At 38.3% G+C, this 13,933-nt stretch overlaps 1 protein-coding gene across 1 annotated transcript in view; it reads right to left on the bottom strand.

Moving 5' to 3' along the window:
* Positions 1-13,933, bottom strand: part of GABRA3 (gamma-aminobutyric acid (GABA) A receptor, alpha 3) — a 316,184-nt gene that overhangs the window by 119,860 nt on the left and 182,391 nt on the right. Inside the window, exon 4 of the mRNA XM_011961129.1 lies at positions 7,827-7,894. Within this exon, the coding sequence (XP_011816519.1) occupies positions 7,827-7,894 (68 nt within the window). The remainder of the gene's footprint in view (positions 1-7,826; positions 7,895-13,933) is intronic.

Genomic DNA, 13,933 nt, shown 5'->3' with positions numbered 1-13,933 from the left:
TTTTATAGTTGGAAATTGAAAAACACTAAAAAAATTTCAAGAAACAAAAAAGAAACCTTAAAGGATATTTGAAAATCTTTAGAAGTGAACAATAGTGAAAATGTTTACATATGAAATCTTGTTTGGGGCTCTTAAAGTGATGCTTGGAGGGAAATTGATATCCATAAAGATGCCTTAAAGATAGCCTTTAAGGAAAAGGAAAACCAATAAGTTAATCTACCTCAGGAAACCGAAAGGACCACAGAATACCCCAAGGAAAGTAAAGAAAGAGATGACCCAAATAAGAGCAAAAATTAGTGAAACAGAAAACAAAAATAAATAATACAGATGACGAACAAAACAAAAATAAGGTTACTTTGAAAACACTAATGATACAGAAAATTTCTGATAAGTTTAATCGAGAAAACAAGACAGGGAGAATTGTTATGGGTAGGGGTAAGAATATGGGTACATGGAGCCCAATTACACTGTTTTTTCTACTTTGGGGTGTGTGTGCGTGTGTGGCATATGTTTTACATATATATTTATTTATAGGATATAAATATATTTATAGAAATATATTCATACGTATGATAAATGTATACATTTATAATTCTATATTATTTAATTTAAACCTAAAATAAATATATGTACATATTTGCTTTAAATATAAAGTATATATATTTATATATTTATTTTAAATAAAAAAAAATAAGGCTGGGTGTGGTGGCTCATACCTGTAATCCCAGCACTTCGGGAGGCCAAGGCAGGCAGATCACGAGGTCAGGAGTTCGACACCAGCCAGCCTGGCCAACATGGTGAAACCCTGTCTCTACTAAAAAATACAAAAATTAGCCAGGTTTGGTGGCGCATGCCTGTAATCCTAGCTACTGGGGAGGCTGAGGCAGGAGAATCGCTTGAACCTGGGAGGCAGAAGTTGCAGTGAGCTGAGATCATGCAACTGCACTCCAGCCTGGGCAACAGAGCAAGATTCCGTCTCAAAATAAATAAATAATTTATATCCTGTAAATAAATTATATATATATATATTGATAGGATACATATAGATGGATAGATATGAATGAGAGACAGTTAATTTGGGAATACTTATGAACATACACACAAATACTAAGAATAAAATAATAGTAAAACTAACTAAAAAATATATAAAAAGTTATACCTCCCTGTAAAATCATATTTTTTTAAGGAATGAAAAGATGGCCTAATATTAGGAAATCTATTGATGTAATTAATTAATAACATTAACAGATTAGAGGAGAAAAGTCATGCAATCATCTTAATACAGGCCAAAGGAAGAGTTGCAAAATTTCAAATACATTCATTATTAAACACACACACACAGCCCACAGGAAACGTTAATACAAAAGTGGCAAAATGAAGAAACAGTGTCGCCTAGAGCTTATACTTTTGCTGATGCAAAAGACATAGACAATAAACAAGGTAGTGGCAAAACCATCTTGTCTTTAGTAGTACAGACTGACTACTAAACATATAAAAAGATGCTTAAACCTCAAAGGTAATCAGAAAAATGCAAACAAAATAAATTAGATACCATGTTATACCCATCACAGTGTCAAAAATAAAGTATAACAATACAAAACATTAGCAAAAGTGCAGAGAAATTGAGCTCTCACACACTGCTATTGGGATTATAAATTGATATGATTCATCACAAGAGTATTTGGCCCTAAACTGAAAAAAATTAAAAATGTGCAAGCCCTAACAAACCACAAATTTTATCTTTAGGTACACACCCTACAGAAACTAAAACATGTTCACAAAAATACATGTACAAGAATGTTTGTTGTATTACTGCTTTTTAATAGCCAAAAAAGGAAACAGCCCAAATACACATTAACAACAGAATGGATGAATGTATGAATACATATTCATACAACATAATAATCTTTGATAGTTAAAATAAATGAATTAGAGTAAAATACGTTAAAAAGTAGAGCTTTTAATACATGGTAAAAAATAAGTTGTAAAATGATACACACACTATGGATGAGTTTTATATAAAAGTTTCAAAATACAAAAGCCACTATTTGTTATTTATGAATGTATGTGATATACACATTCTTATTTATAACGTATGCATATAAATGACAAAAAGACAAAAGCAACTTCATGGTTGTGAATATCTTTGAGGAGGGAGGGAAATAGAGAAATGGTATCAGGGTAAGGCACACAAGTAACTTTTCTTGTATCTTTAAATATTATTTTTTAGATAATATGCCATAAAAAGACATACGGCACATTTTTAAGATTTTAAAATTTTGGATGATCATATTTATTTTTTCTCTACACAGAGAAATTGACGGCATAAAATAGACAAAGATTTTCATCCAGTCTGTGCCTCAGACTGCCAGTAAGGGAGAATTTGAAGTAGGCATACCTACTTTTTCCAGTACTAGAGAGGAAACAGGTATAATAATTTCAAGTCTACTGCCACCCAGGAAAGAGATCCCTGTGCTACTGTCCTTTTAATTAACAGGTTTTTTTTTTTTTTCTTCATGGTGTTTGGATACTAGGATAACTGCATAATTTTCATAAGCAGTTGTCATATGTCATATCAGAATGTATGTTATCTGAATCTGTTGTCTAGAATGATTAGTATAATGTCTTTTTCTGTGTTATTTCCCAGGCTTCCACTTTATTTCTCTCATTAAGCTAGATGGTTAGTTCTTTTATTGTGTTGTATACTTGCACCGTTACCTGATTGTCCACTGTATACTACTGAGGAAAATCACAAAGTGATTATTTGCCCCTCAAGTATTCCATGACCTTTGGCCAAAAGCAATCAGATTTTGGCCTAACCATTCTAGAAATGTAATCAATTCCTTCCCTGCAAATTGATCCCTTGTATATGCTCCAAGGATGACTGCCTACAAATTGACAAATGAATTCTGTTGTTTTGTGAGGCATTTAAATCACATCTTCCAGATGATAAGCCTAAGTCTGCCTCCTGGGAAAGACACTTAATACATTTTCTACACAGGGCAGAGATGACACTTAGTTCTTGGGGAAGTATTTCTGTCTTGTTAGAGCTTGAATGGCTTCGACTCTCTAACACTGTTTGATGTGTCAAAGCAGGCTCCCAGATAAAGCCTGCAAAGTTTATTCAGCTTTAGCAGTGTATGGGGCCAAGGTACTTGATAACTGCATTACAATGAAGGCCTTGCCATCTTCCCATTACAAGGGCCACTCCCTCTTATTTTGGCCATCCCATCTTTCCTCTGCTCTTCGCCTTCTCTTTATCATTCCCTATTTTGAAGAAACATAATCGATATCCTGATTTCAGATGTATTTAGCCCATGAAATAGTCTTATTGGCATTGCTTATATGTCCTGGCTGTTCATGTTACATAAAAATATCCAAGGAGATTCCTGGTCATAGACTCCCAGAAAAAGCTCAAGGACATGGATTCCTTTCTATATTGCATCTGGAAATGCCATATCCTGTGGAATAAGAATAAATTGAAAGCCTAAAATAGACAAAGATTCTCATCTAGTCTGGGCCTCAGACTGCCAGTAAGGGAGAACTTGAAGTAGACATAGCTACTGTTTCCACTACTAGAGAGAAAACAGGTAAAATAATTTCAAGTCTACTGCCACCAGGAAAGAGATCCCTGTGCTACTGTCCTTTTAATTAACACAGTTTTTTTTTTTTTCTGCATGGTGTTTGGATACTAGGATAACTGCATAATTTTCATAAGCAGTTGTCATATCATAATGTTATATGAATCTGTTATCTAGAATTATTACTATAATGTTCTCTTCTGTGTTCTTATTTCCCAGGATTCCATTTTATTTTGCTCATTAAGCTGGATGGTTAGTTCTTTCATTGTATTGTCTACTTGCACTATTACCTGATTGTCCACTGTATACCCCAGAAAATTTCTCCGTGGCAGCTGACACTAGTGGCACTAGCTGGCACCTAGTGGGATCTAAGCAAAGTGTTTCTGGGGAGAGGGTGAGGTTAATAATACCTAAAATTGTCATTTTAAGTTTCCCAGTTATTATCTCCCTTACTCTCCTAACATTACTCCTCTTTTCCCTCTTTATTTTCTCACTAGTTTTCTTGGTATAGTTCAGATAAATATTTGTTGATTACATACCACGGGACCTTGGGTTCCTGCACCTCTGACATGCTCAAGGACTAGAAGAGAAGGTGGAGCAGTGCCTGGAGCCTTAGGATCTTGAGAGCTAGGATGGAAGCTAAGTCAGAAGGGAATTTGGACCAGATAGAAGAGCAGCCAATGTTTTTCTCAGCTGTTACTTTTCTGCTTTCCTTTCCAGTGACCAACAATATGCCTAGAATTATATTCCTAAGCCACTTGCCCACTCTCTCTGCATTCTGATTCTTTGCAACCTTTCTCTTATTGCTACTTTCACCCTCTTCCTATACATCTGATGGAGAAAATGGTCTAAACTCTCCTAATAATAGATAATTATAGAAGGTTGCATGGCCCCAGTTCACTCAAATTGGGATAGTCTTTTTTGTTCTGTTTCTCTCCTAGGAGATCATGGATACAGGATTGGCATTACTACTGAGGAGCTATGATGCTTTGTGTGTCCAGGAAGCTCAATTTGTTGCAAATGAATAACACAAGCCTCACCACAAGCCTGTGAAACTGCCAGGGCAACCATTTTTCAACTTATCTCTTGTACTCTGAATTAAATTTCTTTTTATTTTTCCCCTCTGACTTTCTCCTTAGAAACATCTACCAATGTTTAGCTTTCATCTTTGCTCAGTTCCCTGCTGTCATAGTTCCTTATTTTCATGAGTGGAGAAGCCACCAAACCTAGTAGCTGAAGCTTGGAGTCATCAATCATTGACTCACCAGTCTTAATAATCACTATTGTCTCCTGAGGAAAGTTATTTTCACTCTTTATCTGCAGGGCTTGCAACTAATGTTTAATATCATCCCAACAAACACATACAGAGGACCTCTGTCAGGTTCTGTGCTAAATACTGGAGAAACAGAGATGTCCCTGACATGTTTTCTGTCTTTGAAAATTTTTCAGCTAAGTGGAGGAACACAGTCATTATTTTTCCCTCAAATTTGATTTGTTTCATCTCATTTATTCTTGCACTTAATAAAAAGTTGGGAGTTTACCATGTTCCAAACACTGAGTCAGACATTTATGGTATTGGGATGAACAAAACAGACATGGCTTATACCTTCATGGAGCTTTTGTCAAAAATGCTGAGAAGCTGTGTCTGTAAGGGCCAGTGTTTGGCCAAGGAATGTAGTGGGTGTAAAATATTATGGGTGGTGGTGTGTCAATGTTCAAAGTGGCAGCATAATTTTCCCCCTTTATGAACGAAAGACTGCCTCTATTTCCTTAGGAAAGTATTTTGGGCCAAAACTCCCTCTTTTCCTGGAAATGAGCCAAGAATCCAGGCAGCCCAAATTTTCATCAACTTTTCCAGGTAGTCTGTGGTCTCAGGGGAGCCTGCATTCTTGGTGAAACTAGTTGCCAAAGTCAGAAGACTGCCTAATGCTTTACCCAAATGCATCCCTGACCCTGGGATCAACTGAACAATCTACTTAGTAGTACAGAAGAAAACATTTCTCAAAACACCTGAAATATGCTTTTTAGCCAGAGTGATTGTACTTATTCTACCTTGTGACAGGATAGACATGCAGCTAAAAATAATGTGAAATTCATTTGATCAAACTCTGCCCTCTCTATCAGGAAGGCGCTATTCTGTTGCTTCAGCTAAATAATGTGGAATAAGAACAAACAAGCAATTTAACATGAAACTTCAAGACAGATAGACAGAAAGTTCCAATTTTTAGAAATGTCTCCAGAGCCTGGGCACACCCATACACACCTGCTATGGTGAGAAAGCAGCAGAGTGAGGAGCTGGTTGGAACAGGGACTGTGTATGTCCTTCTCTGGTATGCCTGGGTTTAGGTATCTGTTTGCATGTGTGTGTCTACAGAATTCCTAGAATAGTATATGGGCTGTGTACCCTGTATGTATTTGTTATGTGTATGTATATTTGTCTGAATGTTATTTGTGGTTGTTGGTGCATGAATGAAAATGAGTGAGTGAGTGTATGTGTGTGTGAACAGTCACTTCATTCATCCTGTTTATAAACATCCTAATTCATAATTAATTCCCAAGAATAGAAAAAGAGCTACATACACCTAGTGAGTATGGCTGTTTCCAATGGCCTGTGAGATCTCTGAATATAGAGCTTCCTAAGGCCCTTTAATGCATAGTTGGGCTCCTAAGGAGTACTTGTTGAATGACCAACTGGCAACAATTTTAAAACATGCCTGGATTTTAACACATGCCTGTGGGTATTACTAGTCAACAAGTTGACAGAGGGTAAGGAAGACATACAGGCTTTCTTGCTATCCCTAAGAAAGAGCCATCTCCTCCATTCCTCATATCATACATACCCCTTAATGAGCTCTCCCTGTGTGTCAAATGCTGTTAAGTGCCAGAGAAGCCATGGAGACTTGGTACTTGCCCTAGAGGAGTTCAAAGGAAGTCTAATGTACCCTTCTCTTTATTCTACACTTGAAAGACAAGGTTCAGACCTCTCCTTTACCTGTGCCTGAACTTCCAAACATTCACATACTGATTATTTCTTCTCCTGAGAACTAGCCAGCATTTCCAACTGACTCCTAGATCTTGCAGCTGATTGAAGAGTCATGTAAAATCAACGGGCCTAAATCAACTGTCAGGCTCCAGACTTTTCCCCTTTGTACTCCATCCTGCACAGATCACCAGATCAATCATTCCAAAACAACACATATATTTTTACTGTCCTGACAAAATCTACCCAATGGCTCTGCATTACCTATAAGAAAACCTCTACCACTTCCCTATACAACTGTTTGTGTTAGTCCAACAAGTAGAAAAAAGCTTTGTCCCCTGCCAGGTAGTAGTCCCACTGAAAATAGACATACAGAAAAAAACTCTAAGTAGTGAACATGGGCATTTCATTATCTTCAAACATGTTTTCCCTGATACTAGGATTTTTATTTGCAACACAAAGTCAGTCATTCAACAAAAACTTATTAAGTATCTAATAATGACCAGGTATACAAAGCAGATAATAGCTTCTTTGTGTCTCTAAATCATAATTATTCAATTGAATATTTGATACTCACTATATATTGATAGGTTATCTATTTGAGTGGGGCCTTCTGCTTCAACTCTCCACTGTATTCTTTGTTTTGAATACAATGGATAATGGTGAGAAAAAGGGCCACCTTTTGCTAGCTCTGCTGTGCCCTGCCCTATCCCTTTTTGAGTCTGCAGTGAAACTCTCTCCATGCCCAAATTTGTACAAAGAATAGTTTCCAGAAGTGATTTAGATTCTTTCTCCAAACTATTTGTATCATTCTGGCCAGTCCATGTCCCTAGTGGATGAAGCCCAGTTGCAAGGAACAGACTTCTTGGAAGTCTGTTTTACTAAGCTGCTTTACTGAGAATCCCCACCACAATTCTCTCCTAATATGACCTATCTGTACCAGTGTGTGTGGTGCCAGCAGAGTGTGAAGGGAGAAGTCAGGGAAGGTTTAATTGAGGATAGGGAGCCAAACCAAGTTTTGAACAATGTGTTGTGGGATAAAGATAAGGGCACCCCTGAAAGGGTTATATATATTACATGTGAATAGGTGAGGAGAGCAGGGCAAAGATGGATTTGGCTAAACGTAGGGTGGCGAGGGTAGGAAATTCGTATGAGAAAAGACGACTCCTTAGAATATAGCTACTAGGCCCTGCCTTAGGAAAGCTCCGATTTATTTTCTTTGGTCTAGTGCATCCTCTTTTACATTTAACTTTGCAAGAACTTACCATGTCAGTGTCTGACACAGGGCCAAAACTGGTCACGTAGATGTCAGTCTTCACTTCAGTCACTGCATCTGCGTGAAAGAAAGTAGAAAAACAGAGTGTCAGGAAAGGTTTTTGTCTTAGCTCAGAGAGAGTCCAGTGCAGTACTCTGAATGACAGCCAACTTACTCCTTCTGAGAAAGGAAAACCCCTCAAAAACTTCTCATCTGTGCTATCTCTTCACAGGGAACATGCTAGGTACAGATTCAAAGTCTATCCCTTTAGATATCATTGAAAATGACAGCAGAATACCAAAACAACAAAGTTTAGATAGGGCCCTTAGAGATCCCTGACATTCACAGGAGCTGAGCTCTCACTGGGCTCACCCTTACCTGTAGTAGGTTACAAATATTACAATATCCAACACTCTTCCACTTCTAGGAAGATACGATGATTGTGCTTCCACTCCCCTGCCTTTTTAAAGTAGAGAGGGGCAATAGGAATGGTTCTGGCTGTGGGAGGAAGTAATATGTGTGTCTCATGGCTGGAACAATTAATGTCTAATGCAAGACCCTCCATGTCATGATGATCATAAAAACACACATTGATGTGGTGCTACAATAAAACTGAAAAAGTCTGGAATGATGAGCTAATATATGGAGGACCCACTGCCCTGGAAAGTTGTCTTTTGGGGGGTTAAGTGTCCCATATTTGGAGATAATTGATATCATTTGATACACTCTTTGCATTGATTTTCCTTCACTGTAACCATTTGTTTTACTTGTCAATCTTCCCACCTAACCCAAGAACTTCTGAAAGGTTTATTACTCAGATGGTGCTCATTAAACATCAAGTTTTGCATGAATGGATTAATCTCATCACACATCACATATTTGCCAAATTGGAAATTAATACTGTCTTAGTCCATTCAGGCTGTTACAACAAAATACCTTAGACTGGGTAATTTATAAAGAACATAAATTCATTGCTCACAGTTCTGGAGTCTGGGAAAGTCTTCGATCAAGGCACCAGCAGATTCAGTGTCTGGTGAGGGTCCATTCCTCATAGATGGTGACTTCTATGTCCTCACATGATGGAAGGGGCTAGAGAGCTTGTTCAAGCTTCTTTTATAAGAGCACTAATACCAATCATGAGGGTGGAGCCCTCCTGACCTAATCGCCTTCTAAGGGCCTCAACTCTTAGTACTATCACATAAATAGCAGCATACAGATTGTGGGGAGACAAAAACATCCAGAACAGCAGTTACCCAGAGAAGTGAAGTTTTTCCACTACTGAGTTTCTCTTTTCCTGCTTCTTTCAGCCCTATTTACCCCCACTGCAGCCCAGTTAGCCTACCCATTCCTGCATACCTCAAATGGAGCGTGAGATAAGGCAGGCTATCCCAGCCTTGCAAAGCCCATTTCAGCCTACCAGACACCTCAAGATTACAGTAAACCAAACAAGTCTCACTCCAGTCCACCACAGCTGACCTGAATTGAGCACACTAGTAACACAGCTAACAGCAGTAAAGCCTACACAAGACTTGATGTACGTCTATAATAGAGCTGGCTACTGCAGTTTATGGTGCTATTTCTTTTCTCTCACAGAAAGGTAGGGAACACATCTACTTCATCTGTACCATATTAGTTGTACTCATCCAGACCTGAGTTTTGGCCCAAATGTATTTTAGCTCTCGTTGATTTCCCACTTTCCAGAACCATTCCTTAGGCTTAATATATTGTGCCCCTACTCAGGCATTTATGTGTTCAATACACTCAAGGCCACTACACTCATCCATAAACATTCCCATTTTGAGAAGAGACTATGAGCATCATTTAATAATAATCAACACCATAATCAATTCACCAAAAGACACAATTTACTCCCAAGTTTAATCAGAAAATAACATGTCTCTGAAACTAGAACTGTGTTTTAAATAGCTGGGCTCTCATCTAGAGCAGAGGATTATTTGGAGCTATTTCTGTACTTGAAGGAGAAGAGACAAAACTTCAGAACCCAGAATATGCTCCCTTAAGGTTTCTCCCTTCAGACACATTTCCAGGCTCATTGGTTAAAGAAGGAAATGCCCATATACCTACTGTGTGACGTAATGACCTCCAATTGTCTTATCCCCAAATACATAAAACAAAATACATTCATTAATGGAAGAAACCACCATTATATTTGAATCCAATATTTCAGGCAAAAACATTGCTGATACAGAATAACTTTCTACATCAATATGGTTGCAAAATTGTAAGATAGTCATGCAGACTTCCAACATCCTACAGATAAGAAGAGAGATAGTAGGGAAAGTCTATAAAATTTATAGGTGATATGGTTTGACTCTGTGTCCCCATCCAAATCTCACCTTGAATTGTAATCCCCATAATTCCCATGTGTCAAGGCAGGACCAGGTGGTGGTAATTGAATCGTGAGGGCGGTTTTCCCCATGCTGTCCTCATGATAATGAGTGAATCTCATAATATTTGATGGTATAAGTGTCTGGCATTTCCCCTGCTGGGGAAAACTCATTCTCTCTCCTGTTGACCTGTGAAAAGGTGCCTTCCACCATGATTGTACGTTTCTTGAGGTCTCCCAAGCCATGCAAAGCTGTGAGACAATTAAACCTATTTTCTTTAGAAATTACCCAGTCTCACATGAAAAAATGCTCATCATCACTGGCCATCAGAGAAATGCAAATCAAAACCACAATGAGATACCATCTCACACCAGTTAGAATGGCAATCATTAAAAAATCAGGAAACAACAGGTGCTGGAGAGGATGTGGAGAAATAGGAACACTTTTACACTGTTGGTGGGACTGTAAACTAGTTCAACCATTGTGGAAGACAGTGTGGCGATTCCTCAAGGATCTAGAACTAGAAATACCATTTGACCCAGCCATCCCACAACTGGGGATATACCCAAAGGATTATAAGTCATGCTGCTATAAAGACACATGCACATGTGTGTTTATTATAGCACTATTCACAAGAGCAAAGACTTGGAATCAACCCAAATGTCCATCTGTGACAGACTGGATTAAGAAAATGTGGCACATATACACCATGGAATACTATGTAGCCATAAAAATGGATGAGTTCATGTCCTTTGCAGTGACATGGGTGCAGCTGGAAACCATCATTCTCAGCAAACTTTCACAAGAACAGAAAACCAAACACCGCATGTTCTCACTCATAGGTGGGAATTGAACAATGAGATCATTTAGACATGGGAAGGGGAACATCACACACTGGGGCCTATTATGGGGAGGGAGGAGGGGGGAGGGATGGCACTGGGAGTTATAACTGATGTAAATGACGAGTTGATGGGTGCTGATGAGTTGATGGGTGCAGCACACCAACATGGCACATGTATACATATGTAACAAACCTGCACGTTGTGCACATGTACCCTAGAACTTAAAGTATAATAGAAAAAAAAATTAAATCTTTGCTAAAAATAAAAAATAAAAAAAAATAAACTATCCAGTCTCGGGTATTTCTTCATAGCAGTGTGAGAACAGACAAATACACTGGTTATGGTGGGACTCAAGAATTAATGGATAGGATGGCTTGATGGCAATCTCAACTCTAAAGTGACCAAGGAAGGTCTTCTATCTATATTGCCTCCTCCAATCCTCTTCTAAGTACCTTTCTTCTATTTCTTTTTTTTCTTCCATCCTTCTTTCCTCTCCTCTTCATTCAACACCACTTCCTCTATTCCAATTTTCTTACCCATCAGATTCTTTCCAAATGGGATAGAAATGGAGGAAGAAGGGATTTGGTGTTCAGTGTACCAGACCAGCTAGCTACTAGACCAAACTTCCCAACATTATTTTCCTGCTGTTCCCCACACTATTTCTTTCTCAACAATCAATGTTTGCCTTTTCAATGAAAGTGAACAGGTTAGAAATAAGAATGGCACCAGATTTGCATCAACCAGAAATCCTTCATGCAGTCAGGTGTGGAAAAGGGATTGTTATTGCATCCTGGTATATCATAAGTGAGAGACGGCTCTGAATTTATGTTACCATCCATAGGCCTCTACTCCAAGCCCAGGCAAAAGGAGGGATATTTGACATGACTCCAGTGTTCTACACAGGGACCACTAGGCCTTGATGTCTAGCCCCATCTTCTGGCTAAGAAATCGAGCTGTCTTGGGGCAAGGCACCTGACAACACATGGAGAAGAACCCTGATGAAGTATGATACAGTAGTTAAAATCATGACTAAGTTTGGATTTAGGCTCTGCCATTGCTTTTTGTGTGCCTTTGTACCTATTTCTTCTGGAAAACTGAGATAATGATACTTCAGAATTGCTCTGAGAATTTAAGGAGATAGTATTTAGACCAGTAGTTAGAACAGATTCAGTGTTTAGTACATGTTAGCTAATGCTGCTGCTTAACACTATTTCTGAGACTAGATCACATGAGCCACCCATAAGGCCAAATGGGTAGAACTCACACAGATGTCTAAGGTCCTGGGTCCTAGACACTGAAGACAGTATCCACTCACCACTTCAGCTCCTCTATGTGAAGGAATGACTAGGAGTTTCCCATTTCATTTGATTAAGTGTAAAGGCCAGTGAATTAAACTGAAACTCATGAGGGCCACAATATATAGAGTCTAGCCTCTGTTGACAGAATTCTTAATAGAGACAAATATGAAATATTAATTAATGGAAGATAAGAAGGAATTTTTCTTCTCTTTTTATAGAACTGTTTACAGTTGCTGCTTGGCTCTTTCTTTGTTTGCTTCAGGGATTTAATTTCCTTCCAATGTTATCTTCTGAAACAAAAGGTGAATACAATTATTTTTTCCTTTTGCAAATTTACTGCAGTATTGGAAGTGCTTGGATGATCCTCAAGTGGTCTGCACATATATGCATAATGTACACATATACATGATCACACACACCCTTAAACCTCAGCAGGACTCCCATTGGTAGGGAACTCATTTGCCAGGCCCTATAGTACTTCTGCTTGCTGCTAATCTGAAATAATAAATAAAGATGAGCCGATCAGCAAGTGATCACTGTATTTATGTTGAGTATATTGCTCATAATACACTGTATTTTCTGGTTTTACCTCAAATATATGTCCAATAATTCTTGACTTTTCTTGAAACCAGTCTCTGTAAGTTTTCCATTTCTAGCTGCTCCACCCCAGCACAAACATGCACATTTATCTTAGTGCTACCCTTTGGACCCACACAACAAAGTCTGCCTTCTGTTCCTTTTAAGATTTAAGAGCTTCAGAGATTTAACGAAAGTGATCCTTGTTCCCCTGTCTGCTCTTCTTGTTTCTTTCCATACTAAATGTCCCAAATTATTTTGATTATGTCTCCCTTCTCTTTTTTTTGGCTCATCTTGTATTTTTTCTTTCTTTCTTTCTTTTTAAATTATACTTTAAGTTCCAGGATACATGTGCACAATGTGCAGGTTTGTTCCATAGGCACACATGTGCCATGTTGGTTTGCTGCACAAATTAACTCGTCATTTACATTAGGTATTTCTCCTAATGCTATCCCTCCCCCTGCCCCCCACCCCATGCCAGGCCCTGTGTCCAAGTGTTCTCATTGTTCAATTCCCACCTATGCGTGAGAACATGCGGTGTTTGGTTTTCTACCCTTGTGATAGTTTGCTAAGAATGATAGTTTCCAGCTGCATCCATATTCCCGCAAAGAACATGAACTCATCCTTTTTTATGGTTGCATAGTATTCCATGGTGTATATATACCACATTTTCTTAATCCAGTCCTTCATTGGTGGACATTTGGGTTGGTTCCAAGTATTTGTTATTGCGAATAGTGCCACAATAAACATATGTGTGCATGTTTCTTTATAGTAACATGATTTATAATCCTTTCGGTATATACCTGGTAATGGGATCGCTAGGTCAAATGGGATTTCCAGTCCTAGATCCTTGAGGAATCCCACACTGTCTTTCACAATGGTTGAACTAGTTTATACTCCCATCAACAAAGTAAAAGCATTCCTATTTCTCCACATCCTCTCCAGTATCTGTTCTTTCCTTTTTAATGATCACCATTCTAACTGGTGTGAGATGGTATCTCATTGTGGTTTTGATTTGCATTTCTCTGATGGCGAGTGATGATGAGCATTTTT

Source organism: Colobus angolensis, unplaced genomic scaffold (genome assembly GCF_000951035.1).
Source record: "Colobus angolensis palliatus isolate OR3802 unplaced genomic scaffold, Cang.pa_1.0 Scaffold536, whole genome shotgun sequence".
NCBI lineage: Eukaryota > Metazoa > Chordata > Mammalia > Primates > Cercopithecidae > Colobus > Colobus angolensis.
Note: the sequence above shows the minus strand (reverse complement) of the source record. Positions and strands in the feature narration are given on the sequence as shown.